This window comes from Acomys minous (genome assembly GCF_964271855.1).
Source record: "Acomys minous genome assembly, chromosome: 17".
Taxonomy (NCBI): Eukaryota; Metazoa; Chordata; class Mammalia; order Rodentia; family Muridae; genus Acomys; species Acomys minous.
Window position 1 is genome coordinate 59,642,034 of NC_140500.1, and position 22,314 is coordinate 59,664,347.

A 22,314-nucleotide genomic window follows, 5' to 3' on the forward strand; every position below is an offset into this window, starting at 1 on the left:
ATGGGTGTATGGTGGGGGGATGAGTATAACGAGTGTATGGTGGGGGATGGGTATAATGGGTGTATGGTGGGGGATGGGTATAATGGGTGTATGGTGGGGGATGGGTATAACGGGTGTATGGTGGGGGATGGGTATAACGGGTGTATGGTGGGGGATGGGTATAATGGGTGTATGGTGGGGGATGGGTATAATGGGTGTATGGTGGGGGATGGGTATAATGGGTGTATGGTGGGGGATGGGTATAACGGGTGTATGGTGGGGGATGGGTATAACGGGTGTATGGTGGGGGGATGGGTATAACGGGTATATGTGTCGTGGGGGGGATGGGTATAATGAGTATATGGTGGGGGATGGGTATAACGGGTGTATGGTGGGGGATGGGTATAATGGGTGTATGTGGGGGATGGGTATAATGGGTGTATGGTGGGGGATGGATATACTGGGTGTATGGTGGGGGGATGGGTATAACGGGTGTATGGTGGGGCATGGGTATAATGGGTGTATGGTGGGGGATGGGTATAACGGGTGTATGGTGGGGGATGGGTATAACGGGTGTATGGTGGGGGGATGGGTATAACGGGTATATGTGTCGTGGGGGGGATGGGTATAATGAGTATATGGTGGGGGATGGGTATAACGGGTGTATGGTGGGGGATGGGTATAATGTCTGTATGGTGGGGGATGGGTATAACGAGTGTATGGTGGGGGATGGGTATAATGGGTGTATGGTGGGGGATGGGTATAATGGGTGTATGGTGGGGCATGGGTATAATGGGTGTATGGTGGGGGGGATGGGTATAATGGCTGTATGGTGGGGGATGGGTATAATGGGTGTATGGTGGGGGGATGGGTATAATGGGTGTATGGTGGGGGATGGGTATAATGGGTGTATGGTGGGGGATGGGTATAATGGGTGTATGGTGGGGGATGGGTATAATGGGTGTATGGTGGGGGATGGGTATAATGGGTGTATGGTGGGGGATGGGTATAATGGGTGTATGGTGGGGGATGGGTATAATGGGTGTATGGTGGGGGATGGGTATAATGGGTGTGGGGGGTTGGGGCTAAAGGAGATGAGGAATACAGGGTAGGGCAATGAAGGCCAGCTCCCTGGGGTAGGGCAGCAGGTAGCCCACATATCTACCTGGACAGGGATGAGAGGCTCCTTGTCATCGATGTCAATGAGCACATCTTCCCCTGGGCTGAGTAAACTGACATCATCTGCAGACAGAGCAGGTCCACATCTATGAGGGACTCAGCCAGGGGCCTGTCACCAGACCCCTCGATCTCACCGCCCCTCACACCGAGGCAGAGGTGCCCCCAATCCTTCCCTTCCCTGATCCTATCTCTCCCATCTTCCCACATTCCCCATCTATTCCATTTCCTCTATGTCTCCCCATGCGCCACGCCCCCCCCCCCCCAGCTCTCCCTCCACTGCCAACCCTATTTGGAGCCATGCTTCCAAGTCACAAGTAGAGTCACTTGCTCCAGATGTGCCAACCAGAGGCAGGGAAGACACCCCCACCACCACCACCACCTTTAGGCCAACTCAGTAAAGGCTGCTTCTTGCTCTTTACCTGGGCCACCCTGTGGGGACGGGCTCTCTGCTGAGTAAGGGTCACACAGGAAGCTCTCCAGGGAGCGAATGGTGCACTGGCCCACAACTGGTCGGCGGCCAAACTGACGATTATCAATGACCTTGACCACAATAGGGGGACAGTAGAGGTCCTCTCGGGGTAACATCTGGGGAGAGAAGAAGAGGGAAACTCTAAACACAGGCCTCGGCTCATTTTTGGGAATGTCTCAGGGGAAGAAGGGAGGGAGGACCAAGGAACAGAGAGTGGCTCTGAACCCACAGAGAGTCCCCAAGAGCCCAAAATCCAAAATGGTGGCCAACAGCCCAGGTGCTGGCCACTGACCTTCCTGACTGCCCTTGGCTGCCCTGTGTGAAGGCTGGCTTTCCCACAGCTTTCCCTCCAAACACACCCAGGTCAGCCTGAAGTCTGAGCAAGGCTATTTTCTCTGAACCTGCGCTGCCTGGAGGGTGAGGGGCGAGTTGGGCTGCAGCTCAACATTTCTTACAGACAGTCGTCCCCCACCCCACCCCCCTGCCCCAAGTGGATACTCAGGAGTTGGCTTACAGACCCAGATTCGTCTCCCCCTGCCCCAAAAGCACTTTGAATACAACTTGAAATAATTTATATGCACTCCTTCAGTGGCGTCTTGGCTGAGGCAAGAGAAGGCTCCCGTTGACAGCCACCGGGCCTGGAATTTCTATTGTGCTTTCATCTCACAAAACCGTTTGCCTTTTCTCAGACTTGACTTTATACCCGGGACACTGGGCCTAGGCAGCACAGGGAGCTGCAGAGGGGCTGGGGCTGAGAACTGGAGGGGTGAAGGGTGGGAAACTCAAGGCTCAGGGGCTCAGGGCTGGGGTTGGAGTGAAGGACTCAAGGGCTGGAGCAGAGGGTGGGGGCAGAGACTAGGGCTGAGAATGTAGGGCTGGGGGTGGGGGAGCTGGGGGCTGAGAGGTCAGAAGCTAGGAGGCCAGTGAGGACAGGGGTTGGGAGACCATGGACTTGGACCACAATGTGGTGGTGGGGGGTCAGGGTTGGGGGCTGGGGGGGGTGAGAGCTGGGGGAGTCGGGGGCTGGGACACAGAGCTGAGGCTGCAGCCTGGGAGAAGCCAGGGCTGAGGGATTGGAGATTTGGGAGCCTAGGCTCTGTTAGCTGACAGGGAGGGTTGGAAGCCTGGACTGTGAACTGGGAAGTAAGGCTAAGGATACAGGGGCTTGGCCACTGAGGACTTGGGGATGAGGGAGAGGCTGGGGAAGATGAAGGTAGAGCACTCCTTGACTCAGGGACAGAAGCTGGGAGCTGATAAATGGAGGTCAAGGGCTGGGGTATCAAAGGCTAGGAAGCCAAGGGCTTGGGGATGTGGGGAGGGGGGCTGATGGTTGAGAGCCCAAGGGCTACAAGACTTGGGGGGTCATGGTCTGGAGAACTGGAGGCTGAAAGCTGGGAACTAGGGGTGTGGGGAATAGGGCCTGAGAGCTGGGGGGGCTGGAGACCAGGGCTTGAAAATTTGGGGCTAAGGAATAGGGAGCTGAAGACTTAAATGGGGCTGGTGCTGAGAGCCCAATGGCTGGGGGATGGGGGCTGAGGAGCAGAAACTAAGGAGCTGGGGACTGGAGGTTGAAATTCTCTGCAGGGCTCAAGCTAAGACAGAGCCAGGCTGGGAAAGCTGGGAGGAAGGGTTGAAGATCAGCCCTGGTGGGTTCCTGGGAGGAGCCCCCTGGCGATGAAAGTCTTCCCTAAAGGAAACAGGTTGAGAATGGCTCCCGAGGCGTCTGCTGACCCAGAATCAGACAAGAGGGAGAGGTAGCCATATGTGTTGCACATAGGACAAAAGCCTTCACTGAGAAAAGAAGTAATTCCTGTAGTCACAGCAAAGCGGAATGTGAAGACGGGATGACGGCCACGCACACATGGGCCTTCTAGGATCTGGAGGTGAACCCTGAGGTTGCTGAGATCATGAGGTCACTGTACCCCCTCAGGGCTCTGGATGGGAACAGCAGGGAGGTAAGGCTCACCACTTCCATGAACAGGGTGCAGACATCAAAGTTGGGGTTCTTCCGAAGGTTTCTGATGACACAGGACTGCACTGTCTGGCCACCACACTCCACCACGAGGCTGGGGGAAGAGACGCTGGCCATCTGATAGCTCTTCATGTTCCGCAGGCCCCAGGCCAAGATCTAGGGACAGAGGAGTGAGGGAGAGCAGCTGAGCGAGGCTGAGTCAGGAAGTGGAAAGGCCAGGCCGGCAGCCCCTGTCCCACAGCCAGGCTCACCTCAATGGCTGTCCGCTGGAGCGCTGGCTTGATGTTCTGGGGTACCATGTAGATGTTAGCCTCTCTCTGGGGTGGTGGGTAAGGCAAGTCTGTGTCCTCTGTCTGCAGGGGACAGCAAGCAGAAAAGAGACCACAGTGGGCAGAAGGCCAAGGCCATGAGATGAAAATGAACAGGCAGGCAGAAAGCAACGGCATGCACTGACAGACCCTGGAATGGAGAAGGACCGAGCTTGAGGTGGGCAAGCAAGCAGCAGAAATGAGGGTGCTGGGCTAACCTCAGCCGGGCACCCTTCTGTCCAGGACCAGAATGCATACATCTTTGCACAAGGGCAAGGGGGCCCGCCCACAACGCAGGCTCCAGAACCACCCGTGTCTCCTCCTCTTCAGCACACACGCGTGCTCACATATGAATGCACTCGTGCTGACCCTCTCACGCGCAGCATCCTGCTCCATCCTGGCCTATCGACTTCAGCGTCTCAGTCACTTCCTTCCACCCTGGCTCTCCTGCTCCCCTCCCCACCCCCAGTTGAGACACACCCTGGTTTCCACCCAAACACCCACCAACCCCCAACCCTGTTGTCACACCTGTTTTCCACAAGAACAGAGCATGCTCATAGGAAGACAGGGAGAACAGGGCAATGGCAAAAAAGATACAAAGATATATGGCCACTGTCCTTATAAGACGTGGCATGTAAGGCCACCATTGGCACTACTCCAGAAGAGGCTCCCTCACCAGCACAGACCAGGGGTGAGCAAGGCATGTGGTGATGCTGGCCGGCTTAGGGGTTTCCCAAAAAGAGCTAGGCACGAATCATTAAGACTGTGGGAGTGGGGCCAGACAGTAAGAGAGAAGTGTGATCTCTGCTTTAGGAGCTCATAGCGTGGTGGCTCTAAGTGTGAACACTCGCTCCACCATCTCCCTTTCTGTCACTCAGCTTCTTTGCACATGTTACTCTTAGTACCCCCGGTCTCTAGCCGGTCGCCACCATGAGAGCTGAGAAGTCCGTGCCACACAACTAGTGTCTGCAGCAGGTAAACGCTCGCTAGCAGTAGGAGGGCAGTTAGAGTAAACTGCCCTTTTCTTAAGACTTGTGACTACACGTAGTTTATGTTTACTAGGTCTTATTAGGTCAGGACACTCCACTGCCACCTAGTGGGAGACCTTTAGAATAAATGCAAATACAGGTTGTGCTAAGAATCGTCCCTCCTTGACACACCATCCTTGTGCGGTGCCCAGACAGCACATTCATACGTGGAGGTGCTGATGTGACAAAGATTAACTATGATCAAACGGGCTGGGCTTAAATAAGCTTTGCGATCGTCTGACTTATTTGCCAACCGTCTTGCTTCTGAGTATATAACAGGTATATCAACAGGCAGTTGCCAACATGGATGACAGGAGCGTCAGGAACAGAGAAAAAGGCCAGCTTCCTCCTGCCCACATCAAGTTTCACAGCAACTCCCAGCCACCTTCTGTCCAGGGGCCCACTGACGATACCACAGCACCCTGAACCATGGTGGTAAGGACCTCATGTCCAGGACCAGACAGCCCCCGCCTCTAACACCAGCTCTGTTTGCTTCCTAGCTGTGTGGGCCTGGAAGGATGACTCAGTGTCTGTGACTCAGTGTCCTCATAAAGACAGGGATAACACTATGCTGAACAAAGTCACTCTGAGACTTAAAGGAGAAGATGAACAAGAGGCGTATCTGGCACCGGCTTAATAAGTGGTGACTGTAATTATGGCTGCCATTGCTGTCGGCACCATGGCTTTTACCGCCGGTGTTCCGATTGCTCTTCCAAAGGGTCACTTGAGGAGAACCGGGCTGCCCGGAGCGTCTCTTAGAACAATACTGGCTTCATAACAACTCTTAAATCACCAGGACGAAGGTGGAAACCAGCTAGTTTACTCCTAGTCCACAGTAGGTGACATGCTATAGGTAGGGTGACAGAAAGAGCTGTTTCCATGCACACATGCATGGGAGCTGTGCCCATGACAGAGCCCAGGACAGGTACCCACAGAAAGCCTGTGCAACCACCACAGAAGCTGGGCTGCTAACAGAACCCTGGGCCGCACTATGACATCGGCCATGAGCTGCGGGGTAGCCTATTTTAAGGGCCAAGCTTTGTGTGGCATATTCTTTAGCCTCTCATGGCCGATGCCCAGCCATGAGAGACCTAGGCCAAAAGGTGGGAGGTGGGGGTGGGGGAGGGGTGGCAGCAGGAAGTATTAGGTTCCAAGCTTTGACAAACAAGGAGGCAGGACAATCTTTCTCACTCAGCCGACCGCCCATTTCATTGACAATCACCAAAGAAAACCACCAGCTGGCTGTGGGCCATGCTCCACCGTCCCTTCTAGCTCCCCCCCAAGCACCGTGGGAATGACCACAGTAAGGCCAGTGAACTACACTCCCCACAGTGCAGGCCACGCCCCAAGGAGGATACAGGCAGGGATGCCCGAGCTGGTTACATGGTAGTATAGTACCGTCTGGAGGAAACCCTGCAGGAAGAAGGCGGGAGTACACAGCTGTGGAGCCAGCCAAGTGGAGGCAGGAGGGAGAGAAGCAGAGACAAGGTTAGAGGACATCCAGGGACCACTTCCCGCCCTGAGCCATTAGGCTACAGTTCCTCAGCATCCTTCTCTTGGTGGTCTTCTCTGCCCAACCTGCAAGACATCGATCGCCACGGTCCTGCCCTCCTGTACAATGCTATGCCCTGTGTGCCACACAACCCAGCACGTGTACCCAGTCCCCAGTGCTCTCCTGGTCGCTGACCCCGTCTCACTCCGCCCTTCCAGCTTTCCATATGCCCTTCCATTCCCGTCTTTCCACCCCAGAACTCGCCATCCATGCACAGTTCCTCTGAGTCCCCTCCCCGGCGTCCGCCCTCTGCCTTTGATCCAGCACCTCTTCCCTGGGAACTTCTCTCCTAAGTCAACAGTCACCAAGACCGAGGTCACTTGTAGATTCTCACCCCTCCCATCCCCTGTCAGCACTTGCCAGCTGAACTCAGTGTCTCTTCTAAAGCCGCCTGCTCGTCCCTTCTTCCTCTCAAGGATGAGCCTCCCAGGCCACCTCCACCCCTTTGTCCCTCAGGCCTGTAAAGCTAAACTTCTTTGCCTCATAAGCATCCTGTTGCCTGTGTCCCACCTAAGCCCGTAGCCCCCTTCCTAGCATCTACCTACTCAGTTCATCCAAGCCTCCTAATGGCCTCTCAAACTTAACTTTTCCATGGTTACTTTTTTTTTTTTTTTTTTGGTCCATCGCCCCAAAACCTGCTCCCTTCAAACATCATCTCCTACATTGGTCCAAGACAACCAGTGCCACCCTTGGTCCCTCCTTCTTGCCTGATTGATCACCAAGTACCCGTGACTCTTTCCCTAAATCTCTGTTCTGTGTGATCTCTGGAGTGCTCTGGCTCCCCCTCCCCCACCCCTCCTCCTCTGGCTCCCCCTCCCCCACCCCTCCTCCTCTGGCTCCCCCTCCCCCACCCCTCCTCCTCTGGCTCCCCCTCCCCCACCCCTCCTCCTCTGGCTCCCCCTCCCCCACCCCTCCTCCTCTGGCTCCCCCTCCCCCACCCCTCCTCCTCTGGCTCCCCCTCCCCCACCCCTCCTCCTCTGGCTCCCCCTCCCCCACCCCTCCTCCTCTGGCTCCCCCTCCCCCACCCCTCCTCCTCTCTCTGTCTCCTTCACTCCTTCCCATCCACACCGTTTCTTTCTCCCATCCAGTGACCCACTCCACTGTCTCCTTGCTTCTAATTTCGCACACATCCTCAGCTAACAAAGCCCACGACATGTGCACATGCCGTTAGGACCTGTCACTCAAGTGGCCCCGCCCTCGAGCCACTTGAAAAGCCTTCATGAGACCTGTCATCTTTCAGCTGCTGCGACTTCTCTTGCCACATGACTTTCCCCTTCAGGATTCCCCAAGAGTGACTAGCCACCTCTGGAATATTGCCCTTCTTAAATGGAGGCACTGTGTTCTCTTTAACCTCAGGACTTAGCACTCACTAGCCATCTGTAGGGATACACTCTGTCCCTCTGCATCTGAACACCTCCTGCTTGGACTTAATATGCCACTTGAATCTTCCTAAGCTTATGTTCCAGTATCTTCATGGCCCCCTATCCTCTGTCCACCCCAACCTTAGTCCCACTGAAAGACACATCAACTACCCTGTGCCATTTCTGTTTGTCTTCGTCTCTAGCTAACCAGCAACTCTGAATTAATAAGCAGGGATGGCGAAAAGATAACTGGAGTAAGGGATAGACTAAGAGGGGATAGGGTGGGCTAAGGCGTGGCTCTCCTTGTCTGCGTTGCCACCTGCTCTGCCGTCATGGTCAGTTCCCCTCTGAGCCCTTGCTAGCTGGGCCCGCTCACTGCTAAGATAGTTTCCTTCACTACCTCCTAGAAGCTGGCACGGTTTTCAGGGTCTACCTCAAGCTCCCTGCCAATTTCTCCAAACACTCAGAAACTTCTTATAGCCCTGCCCTCTGACATCTAGTAAGCCTAAATAACTCCTGTAAAACACACACACACACACACACACACACACACACACAAACCTCACACAGTTCCAATGAACCTGTCTTTTGTTCATCTCACGCAGGAGGTAAAAACAAGCCTGGGCCATATTGCCAGCTCCTAAGCCTCAATTTTTTTCCTGGTCCAGGCCACCTAGCTGACCCAAAGCTGGCTCTCCAGGACAGAATGGGTATTGTGACCCTTATCAAAACAGGACAGCATACCTACACCACCAGGAGGGAAGGGAGCAGAGTGCAAAGCCAACCAAGGTGTCTGGTTGGCTGTCTCACAGGTGACAGGGACCAAGAAGTCCGGGCCCCCAAGGACAAGCCAATAGCATCAGGGAGAGCCATATTAACCTAACTCCTATGCCTGCCCTGAATACAGAACAAAACTGGGACCACCTACCAGTGGGGTTCACAGGTGGACAGATCAATCCATCTCAGACCCAGATCTCCAAGAACAACTGGGGGACTCCTCTCACCAGTAGAAGCCACCCTTAGATTCTTCTCAGTCCACATGTCCCCATGGCCAGCTCAGCACAGACAGCTGAAGGCCCAAGATACACTCTCAGACCTAGGTGACATCATGCTAAACAGATGTTCCTTTCCCGGGTAGTGCAGGTGTTGGCATGCCTCTGCAGCCAGCTGGACTGCCCTGTCCTCAGTAGCCCTCAGACCCCCACCTCACTTAAGAGGGACACATCCTAGTTCCATGGGGAGCTGCAAGCACAGGGCAGCCAGGCAGCAGGAGGCTCCATTGTCTGTCGGCCCCACCCAGCTCATTAGGAACAACATGTTGGTCTAATTACACATCCCAGGGAAATAGTGTTTCAAATTAAGGCTTTGGGGGAGGAGGAGAGGGATTGAGGGGGGGGCAGGCACTGAGCTTATTTTCCTGATTGCAAAACACCAAATGTTTCCTTCTAGTGGATGATGGGTGCAGGAGTGAACCTGGGGTACTCTCAGAGTAAGCTGTACACCCTGCCGCCTCTGAGATTTGGAAAGACGTCTAACGGTGACTAGTTGGACCACCACGCTGGCAGTACGGACAAGGAGCGTATGCTACCCTCTACAGGGACAACTATTGATGTCCTTTGGACAGTCAAATCCTCCATCCCCTGGATAAGACTCTCTACACATGTTCCCAGATCTAAGAGCCCCGCTAGTAAGGAACCCCCAACACCTCGCCGACCACGGGTGTGCGCATGCGTGTTCTCGCCAACATGCCCATGCGCGTTGCATGCGCAGACTCGCCAGTTCTCAGGAAATCTAAAATTGCAGTTTCTTTGAACTCATTCCCCTTGGCAGCCCGAACTGCCTTTGTTCTCCAGACCAAAAAAAGGAGAGGGGATGTGGGGGAGAGGGGGGCTCAGAAGAGGTGGGAGGGAAGATGGGCCAAGGAGGGCACAGAGGAAGGGTGAGACAAGAAGAGTGGGAAGGAGCTCAAAAAAGAAGGAGAATAAAGGCCAACAGGCACCCTCAGCTCTCCACAAGGGCTCAGGCCTTTGCACATTGTAAAGCACCCACAAGCAAAGCAGCCTGGCTTTGCCATCAGGACCTCCACAGAGCGGTTGTGTTCCCACCACCGAGAGCCTAGGAGAGGGGCCGTTGTTGCTAATGCAGTGTCCCTAAGCGCATTGTGTCTCTAATACAAGACACCGCTTTAAAATCTTCCTGCTGCGTCCTTGCTTCAAATGCTAGCTCAGTATCCTCTCTTCCAGGGACCCATCCTCTGTCCCGACCCAGAAGCCGTTCACGTGGGCCGCATGTCTCACTTGAAGGCATTTCAGCATATCACCATTCACATGGGCCACATGCCTCACTTGAAGGCCCTTCGGCATGTGGGGTTCTCGCCATAGCTCGCTGCGCTAGCTGTAGGGTGCTCCTGGACTTAACCACTCTGGACTCACCGCCTCTCTGTTCCTCCTGGCCCGGCTCCAGCAGGCTCCCACACCCACAGCTGTGTAAAAAGCCTCCCCACCAGGCTGCTTTCCATCACACCCCTGCAGGGCAGAACCTCCTATCACCCCCCCTCCCCCCCGGGGCCTGCCCTACTCTCAGGCTCCCAGGGGAGTAGACCCAAGATGCACAGGGATTGGACTGGGAGCTTGGAAGAAGCTAATGAGGTGATAAGCAGGTGGTGGGCCACCACAAGGAAGAAAACAGAAACCCTGTGCTGGGCCTACAGGCTTTCTGTAGGGACAGAATAGCAGGGGAAGGACCGGCCTCAGCTCAGCCTCTGGGGAGCCTTAAAACTGAGTAAATCCCAAGCTCTTGGCAGGAGACTGGACCTTCAGTCAGGGGAAGTATGCTGAGCTCGGAGCCAAGGGTTACACTGGCACCCTCCCGGACAAGGGGCATCACAAGGTCATTTTAAAGGATGGGTCACCTCCCTGGGCCTCCAACCCTTTGAACCTGCTGGGCTGAGTCCAGCCAACTCACAAGGACCGCTCTCCCCTGGCCCCGCTGACCACAGGAGGCCTCAGCGAGGGACCTCTCCAACCCTGGTGCTCAGCCCTTCAGGGTCTGGCCCCAAGATGCAGAGTTTTTTTGTTTTTTTTTTTTTTTAATTTGCTTCCTGACAGCCAGGCCACAGCCGCATCCTCACCCAGAGTCCGTGCCCTTGCTATATTCCATATGACACATCCGGCCATGAAGGGTTCTGAGTCTGTCATAACGCATCCCTAGGCTGGGTCCTCTTCAACACAGGCTGTGGGTTTTGGCTCTGGTTCTATGCTGCCTTCCAAATCGGCAGTCTCTCCGCATGGCCGCCAGAAGCAGGAGGCCGCCTGTCAGGCGCGAAGAGGGCCAGCAGCTGGCAGGCCCCCACCTCTGCCTGGGAGTGAAAGGAAGTGAGGGAATTCGGGGGGGGGGAGGGGGGGCAACTACAATCCCACATCCTGATTGATCCTGTACTTCAAGTCCAAATTGCACCGAAAATGTCAAGTGGTATCCGCTCTCAGCCCAGCCCCGGGAGTCCCTGACTCCCTGGTGGAGGACATGGATGACCTTCTCCTGCTTGGTCTCTGCCCAAAGTTCCTGTTTCCCACCCATCTTCACACTGCACCTAGGCCCCTCGTAGCAAAGATGCGTGCCTCCCTCCTTCCTCGATGCCTGTCAAAATCTCCTCACACCGCCTCCACCACCAGAAAGGTTCCCTGGCTACTCTGGCACCTGCCCAACATTTTCTGCTTGAAAATAGGCCGTCTGGTACTCAACCAGACAAAACTCAATATTACCATTCAAGTGATCTGTATATGTCTGGACTACTAAAAGGGCATCAAGCCTCTGGGGCTAGAATCACTCCCACAGGAGATACCCTAGGCAGCTGTGGCTCCATTCCAAGCAAACGGACTAAAATCCAGACCTGTCGCCCTGTGACAGGAGCTGGGAAAGCTGGCCTTTATCTCTCTCTCTCCCTCCGAGTCTACCACCTTGCCCATCCTTAGGTCCAACTCACCTCATCCAGAGTCCTTGAAGTTTCATGCATCTGGGATGGGCCACATCCGGGAGACGGGTGGGGGAGCCCGGGGGAGCAAAAGGTCTCCATTAGTAACCAGAAGCACTGGCTGGGACAGAGATGACACCCACAGAAAGCCCTCCCACCAAGGGTGAGCACGCTGGCTACCTCACCACACCCTCCAGGGGCTCCCATATGAAGAAAGGACACTGGTCTGAGAGGAAGTTGGACCCTCTCCAGAAGTGACAGGAGGGAGCATCAGGCAGGTGCCGGGAGTGACCTGGGACCCTGAGTAGCCCCAGGCGAAAGTCAGGCCTCGGGCAAAGCAGTGGAATTGTATCGTGGACTTGGGGGGGGGGGGCATGGAAGGGCATCTAGAATCCCAAGACTATCAAAGCTGAGGGCCCCAGATCTGACAAGACAAAGGGCAGGACTGGCAGGAGTTGGGTAGGGATGAGGCAAGCGGGTGACAAGGGCTCGTGCGGTCACAGCCATTCAGACCCTGTGGGTCCCCGCAGCCCGAGAATCTCCCTCTGAGCCTTGTCTGTGATGAAACAAGGAAGCCAATAAACCTGAGACTCCACAGTGCCAGCAGAGGCCAGGACAGGGTCACAGGAGGTAGGCCAATGGGGCCAAGTGCCATTCTGAAACTCTGAAGCTTCGTGGCTGGGATCCGGGCGAGGTGTAGAGTGCTTGGTCTCTACCCTCGAACCTGGCCTGATTGGAAGTGGACCCAGAAGCTGGCGTTTCTAACAGTACTGTAACGCTCTCAAACATACTTTCTGTGTCATGGCCTGCGCCCACAGTCCTCAGCCTGGCTTGCATGTTAAGGGACTGAGGCAGTATCGGAAGACCCTGAGCCTGGGTCGCACCCCCAGAGGCTGTGGCTTAAATCCACCATGGTGACTCGAATGCCCAGCCTAGCCCAGAACCCCTGGGTGGAAGGCTCTGAGGGCTTTGCAGTCTGGAACCTATGATGCTCAGCCATCTCCAGGCAGGTGGTGCCTGCGGTAGCCATGATGACACTGACTAAAATGAGGACTTCAGCCCTTGGCCACCTGCCCTGAGGCCACACTGAGCCATCATCAGCCTGAAGGAGCTTCCTGGGCCCTCAAGTTGGCTAAGGCAAAGACCTAACAGCTCCTCTTCTAAACCTAGAAGGGTATACAAACATAAAGAGACTGGAGAGGAAACAGCCGACGAGACTTACCTCAAAGCCAGGCATATGATGAATGGCCGGCTAGAGCAGAGAAAAGATGGCGTTGGTCACCTGCTCATCACCCGTCCCAGACCCCCTCAGTTCCACCCTGGGACAGCACCCATAGACCGTGTCAAGTAGCAGACAGGCCAGGGATCCAGGCTGTCCCAAGTTGAAGGGGCAGTAGACTGTGTCCTCCAGACACCTTGCCCAGAGCTGCCTTCCTTCGGGGCAGCTTACAATCACGGTTCATGAGCCCCTGGCAAGCCTGAGGGCAGCACTCAAGACAGCCTGGTGTTTAAGACTATGGTCCTGGTTACAAGGTCCAGAGCCAGGCCATGACACAGCCAGGCCAGGATCCTGCCCTTACCTGTCCCCAGCACCCCTTCACTACACCTGAGGCCCCTTGCCCCAATTACATGGGCTCCTGGAAACCGAGACGGGAAATGACCCAGGAAGAAAATCTGCAATCATCTTTCTGTTCTCTGATGGACTGTGTCCTGACTTAAAGGTTAGAAAGGATGGACAGCGTAGGTGTCAGTAAGAGAGCTGACATCAGTTCCTATTGAGTTCAGCATGTAGACAGCCCCACCACCCTTGGCCTGCACCCCAGCTGGGCCTCCCAGGCTTGGAGAGCGGCCAGCCTTACCTTCTCTCTCTGGATCAGCTCGAACGCTGCCAGAAGCTCGCCAGCAGGCTGGCTGCCCCTGGTCAGTGGGAACCAGGCCAGTTGGGGCATCCGTTCCAGGCTTGGCTGACAAATACAGCGACCCATGAACTCGTCAGCACCCTAGGCCGGGGTAGAAAAAGAAGAGTCGGTGTCTTCCCCCAGCCCCCTGAGAGACTGGGCCTGCATCCCACTCCCTGGGCTAGAGAGGGCCCCAGAAGTTAAGGGCAGCCTCTCATGTGGAGTGGCAAGCATTGCCCTCTTGGGGGAACTGTGAGGGTAAGATGTTAGCAGCCCACTAAGATGGAGATCCTGCAACAGCTGGGAAGTCCTTCTGTATGTCCAACTAGTATTCCCCATGCTTTTGTTTAACCCATCCCTGAGCCCATCAGAGACCAGGAAGAAATAGGCTACCTACACTTCACACTTTACATCCTCCTTTGACATGTCAGGGGCTCTCATGTCATTTAACCATTTGTTTCACCCCGAATGTCTCCATTTTTCAGATGAAAAAAAAAAGTGTGATCTTGCTTGCTTATCAAAGTGAGTCTTACTAAAATGATATCTTTACCTCCTAAATCGTGAATCTGGATTCCTCCTCACACCTGCTGCTCACAAGACAGAGACCACCTCTCCTCAGTCGCTGAACACCCGTTCTTCCTAGCCTACCCCCATGCCCACTCCTCCTCCTCCTCCTCCACTGCAGCTTCTTGGCCTCAGCCAGCTCTTGCTCCCATGCCTCGTGGTGGTACCCACTTCTCCCCACCTCAGTCACAGTAGACAGTCAACAGGGCCAGGCCTCAGACAGATGATGCTGTGGGCATCCTAAGCACTTAGCCCTGGCCCCAGAGAGGAGCTGGGAGACAGCCTTGACTGTCCTCATGCTATACCACAGGAGAGCCTCAACATCTCTCTGAGCCATCCTGGAGCGACTACCAGCTCCAGCACACGCCCCACTAGTGAGTGACAATCCAGAACCATCACTTGGGGGTAGACAGTAGCCACAGCATGGGGAAGGGTCTGTGGCTTCTCAGGGCTAGGTGTGGCCTTCTTGGCTGCTGAGTCCTGCAGAGGGGCGGGGCTGGCGGGGCAGCAGAGCTCAGCGTAATGGTGACTTTAGATCCACAAAGGGCACAGCTCCAGCTCATCCCTGGAGCCACCACAACCCCAGGATAGAGCATGGTTCTCCCTTGCCTGACAAGCGTGAGAAGGGCAACTTGGAGCAACATTTCCAGAAGATTCTTCTGAAAGAGTGTCTCTGGCCAGCCAGCCAGGGACGGGGCAAAGAGGTCCCCGGGCAAGTAGGGAATAGCAGTGAGATAGAAAGAGTCGCCATGGCTGGGTGTGGGTGAGCAGCTTGCCTTGCACTTGTAGTCCAGTGCCTCCCAAGCCCCGCTCTGCCCCCCCCACTACCCCACAAGCACCAGGACAGGACTCTTCCTTCCCCTGATGGCCCCAATGACACTAGCCAGTTGTGCCCTGTCCTTGAGCTCAGCTTCCTCTTGAGCCCCCAGGTCAGACCTGCTCTGCCCACTGCCAGCATCTGTCATCATCTGGGAGGCACCTTACATAGCATCACCTTCCTCCAACCCCTGGCTGCCATACTTTCTCAGGACCTCTGACAGGTCACGACGGTAACTCTTACTGGAAACGTCTTCCAACCCCTCCTCCTTGCCACCGCACCCCTGCCCAGACCTGACCTCTCTGCACAGGCTTCTGTTTCTGGCACCACATGGCCTCCCTTACTTAAAGCAGTATTCTGACCCCAACCCCCACCCCCAGCTCCTCTTCTTGCTCTCATCCTCCAGCAGCCCCCACATTTGCTGTGCTCCCCTCTCACATTATTTCGGGATTTTTGTCGTTACCACAGCTCCCCCTGGTACTTTGCAGCACTGTCTTATACTGGAGCATAAGCCACCTTCAGGTTTGGGGGACTTGGGGGGGTGTTGTTTTGTTTTGTTTTTAGGCAAGGTCTCAGGTAGCCCAGGATGGCCTAAACTTTGATATGTAGCCAAAGAGGACCTTAAATTCATGATCCTCCTGCCTCTACCTCCCGAATGCTGGGATTACAGGCATGGGCCACTAAGCTCAGTTTATGCAGTGCTAAGGGTAAAATCCGGGGCTTTGTGCATGCTAAGCAAGCCCCCCCACCACCAGTTATGTCACATGCATAGCACACCCCCATTGCAGTTCTTAGACAGAATTTAAAATTCAGTTTCTCCATGGGTACAATTGCATTTCATGTGTTCCCTAGCCACACGTGTCCAGTGGCTCCCCTCCCAGACAGCACAGCCAGAAAGCATAGCATCACCACAAGAAATTCTGTTGGACAGCACCGTGGAAAGTCCCTGCCCTTACCACTGGGCCATATGGTACTCCAGACACTCTGTCTCACCTAGAGGCTATCTCAGCTTCCACTTCCACAGCAAACCTCAGCCAAGGGACCGCTTGACCCAGTATAGCAAGGGCTTGATTAGTAATTGTGGGGAGAAGGGACAAAGTAGAGCTAGAGAAAAGCCATACTACTGATCCACAACTCTATACCCTTTCTGGATCTGCTCCCCCTCTCTGTGTTTGATTAGCCATGTCTGCCGAGGGCCCTAGCACAGGTGCCTGCCATCTATTTTCAACTCTTCTACAATCACTTCATGTGAGCAGTCTGGGGGAGGCCACCAGCCCAAGCCTTGGGGACCCAACGCTCACAGCGTAGCTCTCCCCAGGGTCCTGGAGACGGGCAACAAAGGGGAGAAGTGGCAGGTGAGCATACTCACATAAGTGTCATGGTCGTACAGCTCCACCACAATGCTGGGTGGCTGCTCGGCGACGCTGGCTGGCTCACCGAAGATCTCGATCTCATAGAAGATAAGGGTTTGGTCCCAGGTGGGATTCAGGGTGTTCTTCTCCACCACTGTCTTCTGGCTTTGGTGCAGGAAGGAGACGATGGCGTAGGGATCTGTGTGGGGCAGTGAGAACGGAAACACGACTCAGCTGGTGGTTTGGGAGTCACAGGGCCACAAGGGCCAGAGCACGGGTGTGGCTGCCGTTCTGGAACGTGAACATTCAGGCCAGATGCCATCTCCGAGGCCAGTCACAGCCACGTGGAGATAGATGACGTGGAACTTCAAACCTTCCCTTTCCCACTCCTATCTAGCCACTGGGGCAAAGGCGTGCTGAAGAAAGCGGGTGCCTGAGTGGCCCGTTCATTTATCCAAGTATTTCCAGCGTGCTTTCTGCATGCTGCACTAGGGACTAAGCACTGGGAGATGGGGACCCAACTGGCACAAAACATAAAATACCTTCGCAAACCACTGGCAATTTGAGGGAAAGCATGGCAGAATAAATACAGAAGACAGGATGTATGTCCGTGGTAGATCTGGATTCTTTGGTGAGGGCACGCGGGGGATGTAAGGCCAAGGTGTTAGGTTCTAGGGGCCTTGAGATACCATCAATAGAACATAGAGTTGCCAACAGGGAGAACAGACAGGAGATGCACACGTGACGATATGAACCAATCATGAGGCTACCGCACTGGTGCAGAGGTGGCGCGTGGTCTTAGGTGGATGCACACACAGTCAAGGGTTGCCAGGCACAGCATGGTGTGGGCGTGGCCCAAGATTCCTGTGCAGCCTTCCAGCCCCACCAGCCTAGCATCCAGCCAGCCGTTTTCTCCGCCTTGTCCAAGGACAAGTTGGTATGACTGGAGCAGACTCTAGGATGGTGGTGCTCGAATGTGAAGGTAGCACGGCATCACCTGGGACGTTCTCTTGCACATGTGATGCAGCAGAGCTGGGCAGGGTCCTTGCTTTTCCAGCAGGTTCCAGGCAATGCTGTGGGAAACACTTGGACACCAGGGTGAGGTCTATGGGATGTGTGTGCATGATTTGGAAGAGTGGCAGACTGCTTCTAACTTCTCCCCAGAGGACATCAGTTTAAGGGTAGGGTCCCTATTCCAAACGATGGCTGCTTAGGGCATATGAACAGGAAGCAGGTGACTTGTGCTGGGTGTCTGAGAAGCACCAAGCACAGGGCCCTAACACAGCTGATACCTTCAGCCCCAGCCCTATCCCAAACACAAGCCCCCAGGCCATCCCCAGCATAGCCAGTAACTTCCTGTGTGTGACCCAAGAGAGCCCCTGTGGCCTTGAAAGGCTCAGACCTATCTAAACAATCCCAGGCCGGCTTTCTGGTCATAAGGTGACCAAGAGACAAACCGAAACTCCTGCCCAGGAGGTGACAGAGAAAGGGGTTGGCACCAAGTGACTGTAGAAGATGTGGGAAGGTGAGGCAAGGGTAAGACTTCCATTTAGGGCAGACAGCAAGGCCCAACATTGCGACTGTCACTCAAGAGCTAGTTGTAAGAGTGAGGGCATCTACATCACAGCCAGAAAGCTCTAGGCACCTGTGGCAGAACCACACTGGCTTAGCCCATGGGCCCTAAACCTGAGCATAGCCTGCTAGCTCAGGAGCTGCTCTCAGTAGGGGAGCCATTCAGGGCATCCCCTGGGGTACTGGCTTTGAACCTCTAACCTCTAACCTCTAACCCCTGTGGTTAGAAAAGGCCAATGGGATGCCCTCAGGAGAGAGAGAGACTCCCCAGGGGAGTGCCTGCCTGGCATGGGACTCCCACAGCCACGCACAGGCCCTGGCAGGCTGGCCCCGAGCCCTCTTCCTTCTGCCCCTGGCAAGGCCTGGCGGCGTCTGTGCGTTTAATGAAACCGTCTGGCTGTGATACCATCAGCTCCAAGCTCGGCAGAGAACCTCTCCCAGTTCCAGTAAGGGAAGGAGGGCGCGTTCCGATAAATAAAACCATATTAGAGAGCCAGCGAAAAAGCCTCTTTTGTTCCCACCCCCCACCCCCCCTATGCTTCCCAACGCTTTATTTTTATAAGCGTGCGGGCCCCAGACCGACCGCGTTTACACAAAGGTCACAATTGCACATTGTAGCGGCCATGCACGTTGTATTGCTGTTGGCAGCACCCCCCACGCCAGCCTCCGAGCAAGCTGGCTCTTTCCAGCAGCTCCAGCAGCTCAGGCAATGAGCTCAGCGCTGGGGGACAGAGGGGCGGGGGCAGCTCACAAACAAACTCACCCAGACCCACACACATGCACCCCACCTACCCATGGGAGGGACAAGGACAACAAAAGCATTGTAAAGAACAGGCCTGGAGGCCTTAGGCCTCAGACACTGGGCTACTGTGTGCCCAGGGCCCAGCCTCCACCCCCACCCCCACCCCCACCCCCACCCCCACCCCCACTCCCACCCCCACCCCTACCCCTACCCATCTCCCCATTCCCACCCCTGCAAAAGATATAAGCAGCAGCAAGGTGGCCACAGATGAATTCACAGACACATCCTCTGTCACAGCCCCAAAGACCAGGAGATGGGATGCCAGAGGGGAAGATCCAGGTCCCCAAATCCAGAGCCCAGCCAGCCTGAGGGCTGCAGGACCCAAACAGCAACAGCAACACTCCCCCACCCCCACCCCGGCGGGGGGCATGGTTAGATGGAGCTGAGGATCACAAACTACCTTTGGGAGGCTCCAGGCATAGGCCATTTGAGGATGCCACCAGCTTACCTACAAAAGAGCCAGGGGGCACCTGTCACTGAGCCCCAGACACGAGCATTTTTGTATGGGTCCGGAGCTTTGCACCAGGGTGTTAGGCTAGCCCTGTTTATTGGACCTTCCTGAGGCTTCAGATGGCACTGGCCCTTCCCATCAGCCAGCCAGAGGCTATGAGTGACAGCAGTGCCCGCTCAGCCAGAGAGGGAACTGGATCCAGGCACACTAGCCTGAGATCCCAGGTGGCTGGGGCTGGCCTGGAGTCCTAGTCTAGAGTCCCATTTCCATCCCCCATTGGAAAGGAAGGGGGAATATACCCCAGAAATCAAGACAACGCAAGCTCAAACTATGCCATACACAGCAATATTGTTACTACGAAACCAAAAGAAAGCCAGGTGTGATGGTGCCTGCCTGTGGCCCAGGACTAGGGAACTGAAGAAAAGACAATCAGGAATCCAAGGTCATCTCTAGCTACGTAGTGAGTTCCAGACCAGCCTGGGCAACATGAATCCCTATCACAAAATAATATAATATTTAAAAAATAAATTAAATTACTATTGGGGGGGGAATGATTAAAATTATCAAACTCAGTGTTGGCAAGCAGTAGGCAAAATGAGTGTTCTTTCCTACTGGAAGCCAGAGAGCCCCTGGGCAGGATGCCCTGAAAACATGGAACGTTTTCCTCCTTGCATTCCTGGGCATCATCCAAATTAGCCAAAGACTCCAAAGGCGTCACGACCGTGGCTCTGTGGTAACACATCCCTCATTCAGTACTCATGTACTGACCCGCTACTGCGAGGTAGGGTAGCCCGGTACCTGGGATGCAGAGATGAAGGCAGCACCAACCACACTCTTCAATCATGTGACTCCTGGGTGAGGATGGTCACCACCCAAGGCAAGAGACAAAGTGACACCAGTAAGAAGGGAACATCCAAGTGTTAGGGCCTGTGTTGCCTGGTTGCACCCAGGCAACTGACCTGGGTGACAGGAAGAGGCCAGGATGCTGCAGTGGGGGATGGAGAGGGGGAAGACAGCATAGGGTTCTGGGCTGGTGCTGAGAAATCTGGCTTGAGTCCCATCCAACTCTCCTGCTCCCCAGTTCTTGGGAAGGCATTGAGGAGTGCTGGAACAGGTTAGACAGCTTCCCCTATACCTCCCTACAGCTCTAAGCTGCTGTGCATCATAAAGCCAGGGTCCTTTTCCCAGTCACTTTCCCAGGAACCCTTTCTAAGTGAAGCATTTCACAAGCTTCCAGAGGCAATCTGGAAAATCCCTTCCCCTGTTTGCCAGGTGGATGCCCCACCCCACCCCACCCCACCCACCACCACCACCACCACCCCACCACCACCCCTCCAGAGCCAACCTGAACAAAGAGCCTGAGTTAGAAGAGGGAGGAGCCAAGAGGCATCAGAAGCCCAAGAGCAGAAAGTCCCCAGTGACACCCAAATCTAGAGGTCACTACAGTATGGATGAGCTGGGGTTCGACAGACCCCACTGTGGCCTGCCCTAGCAAGAATATCTCAGAACCATAGTGTTTCTACATCTCTAGACCACAGGCCAGCAGAGGACTGCTGACCTCATAAGTAGATTCCTCACTTCATAGGCCACTAAATCATGTAGCATCAGGCCTATCGGTCATCTCTCTAACTGGGCTAGCCATGAAATACACCTTTAGGCCCACTGACCTGTGAGCCTCCCAAAGAGTCTATATAATAAACATATCTGGGCTCCTGGAATGTTGTAAGACAACACTTCCTGAAGATCCTCCGTATGGAGTGGCATTCGATAGCAGAGCCATGGCTCCACCCAACGCAGAAGCGGCAAAGCAGATAGCATCTACCCTTCCTTCAATAGCATCGCTGCACACAGAACTAGGAACATGTGGGTTTGGACTGTGTTGGGAGGTGACAAGATGCTGTCACTTTGAAGGATCGGGCAAGATAGAGCCAGGAACAGAGCTGATGGCAAGTGACGTCCTAGTCCCTTGGAGTCACAGCTTTCAGCTCAGAGCAAAGCACGTTCCGATATCAGAGAGGTCAACCAGGATGAGATGTATCTTATAGTCTGACTGCCTGATCTCTCCTGCACACACTCAGCTCATGCACACACTGCAGACACCTTCCATGGGTCTAGAGAGCAGATGTGGTCACAAGGGCAAGCCCCACTGAAGTATAGCCCTAACTCAGGCCACATGAACAGCAGCATCCCACAAGCGTCTCCTCCAAATTCCGCATTCACAGGTATTGGTGAGGACACGGTGGGAAGCGGAGGACTGTTTGGCTCTGGACAGCGGTAGGCAGCTGGAAGATGCTCCCAGCAGTAGCAGTCACAGCTGGACCCTCCCCTGGCCTCAGACAATCCGCCTTCAAACACCAGTTTCCTCAGAAATGCCAGCCAGTGGCTAGGCACAGCGTCGAGCAGCCAGCCAGCCCAGGGTCAGTTCCCGGGGAGAAATCGCTTTGGTTTAGGGTTTGGGAGTGAAAATAAACACTCTGAGTTTTATAGGTTCCCCCGTGTTGGCTGCTGTTTTCCTTTCCAGCTGCTGCTCAATCAGGCCTTTCATTCAGAAGCCCATGGCCTCTGAGGAAGCCCTGGGCAGTGCCCTCAAAGCTCAAGGGACGTTAATCTGGGTGGAAAGTATGACGTCTCCCAGACCAGTGCCTGCTGACCTTGCTGCACAGTCCACATGTTGAGCTCTGGTTGCCCCAGGCTACAACCCCGGGGAAGCCTCTGCCCTTTAGGGCCCTTAACCAACTCAGTTCACAGAGGACAGGGCGGCCTTCCACCCTCACCCACAAACCCCTGCTAAAAGGAAACAGGCTGGGCTGGGAATACACCCATTTCTACTTCTCTCAGGGTCTGTTCCAATGTCAGAGTCCTAGGTACAACCATTGTAAATGTCCAACTGCTCCCAAGCCTGTCAGTGTCACTGTGCAAAGAGTTCACTTAGGACCCGGCCCCAAAACCCAGAAGGGAAGCACTCCGGCCATGGGTGCTTAGCTGAGTGGGGCTGGAGAGCAGGTCATTGAGACCACAGGACTTAAGCATGAACTACAGC

The 22,314-nt window shown here is 54.9% G+C and overlaps 1 protein-coding gene across 22 annotated transcripts in view; it reads right to left on the minus strand.

The window, feature by feature from the left end:
• The window catches only part of DYSF (dysferlin), a 200,235-nt gene that overhangs the window by 61,308 nt on the left and 116,613 nt on the right, over positions 1 to 22,314 (minus strand). For all 22 annotated transcript variants that reach the window (XM_084766036.1, XM_084766029.1, XM_084766046.1 and 19 more), the window contains 8 exons: positions 16,467 to 16,648; positions 13,678 to 13,818; positions 13,041 to 13,070; positions 11,831 to 11,860; positions 3,851 to 3,952; positions 3,594 to 3,755; positions 1,578 to 1,743; positions 1,145 to 1,221 (listed from right to left, as the gene is read on the minus strand). In XM_084766036.1, coding sequence (XP_084622162.1) covers positions 1,145 to 1,221; positions 1,578 to 1,743; positions 3,594 to 3,755; positions 3,851 to 3,952; positions 11,831 to 11,860; positions 13,041 to 13,070; positions 13,678 to 13,818; positions 16,467 to 16,648 — 890 coding nt within the window. The remainder of the gene's footprint in view (positions 1 to 1,144; positions 1,222 to 1,577; positions 1,744 to 3,593; positions 3,756 to 3,850; positions 3,953 to 11,830; positions 11,861 to 13,040; positions 13,071 to 13,677; positions 13,819 to 16,466; positions 16,649 to 22,314) is intronic.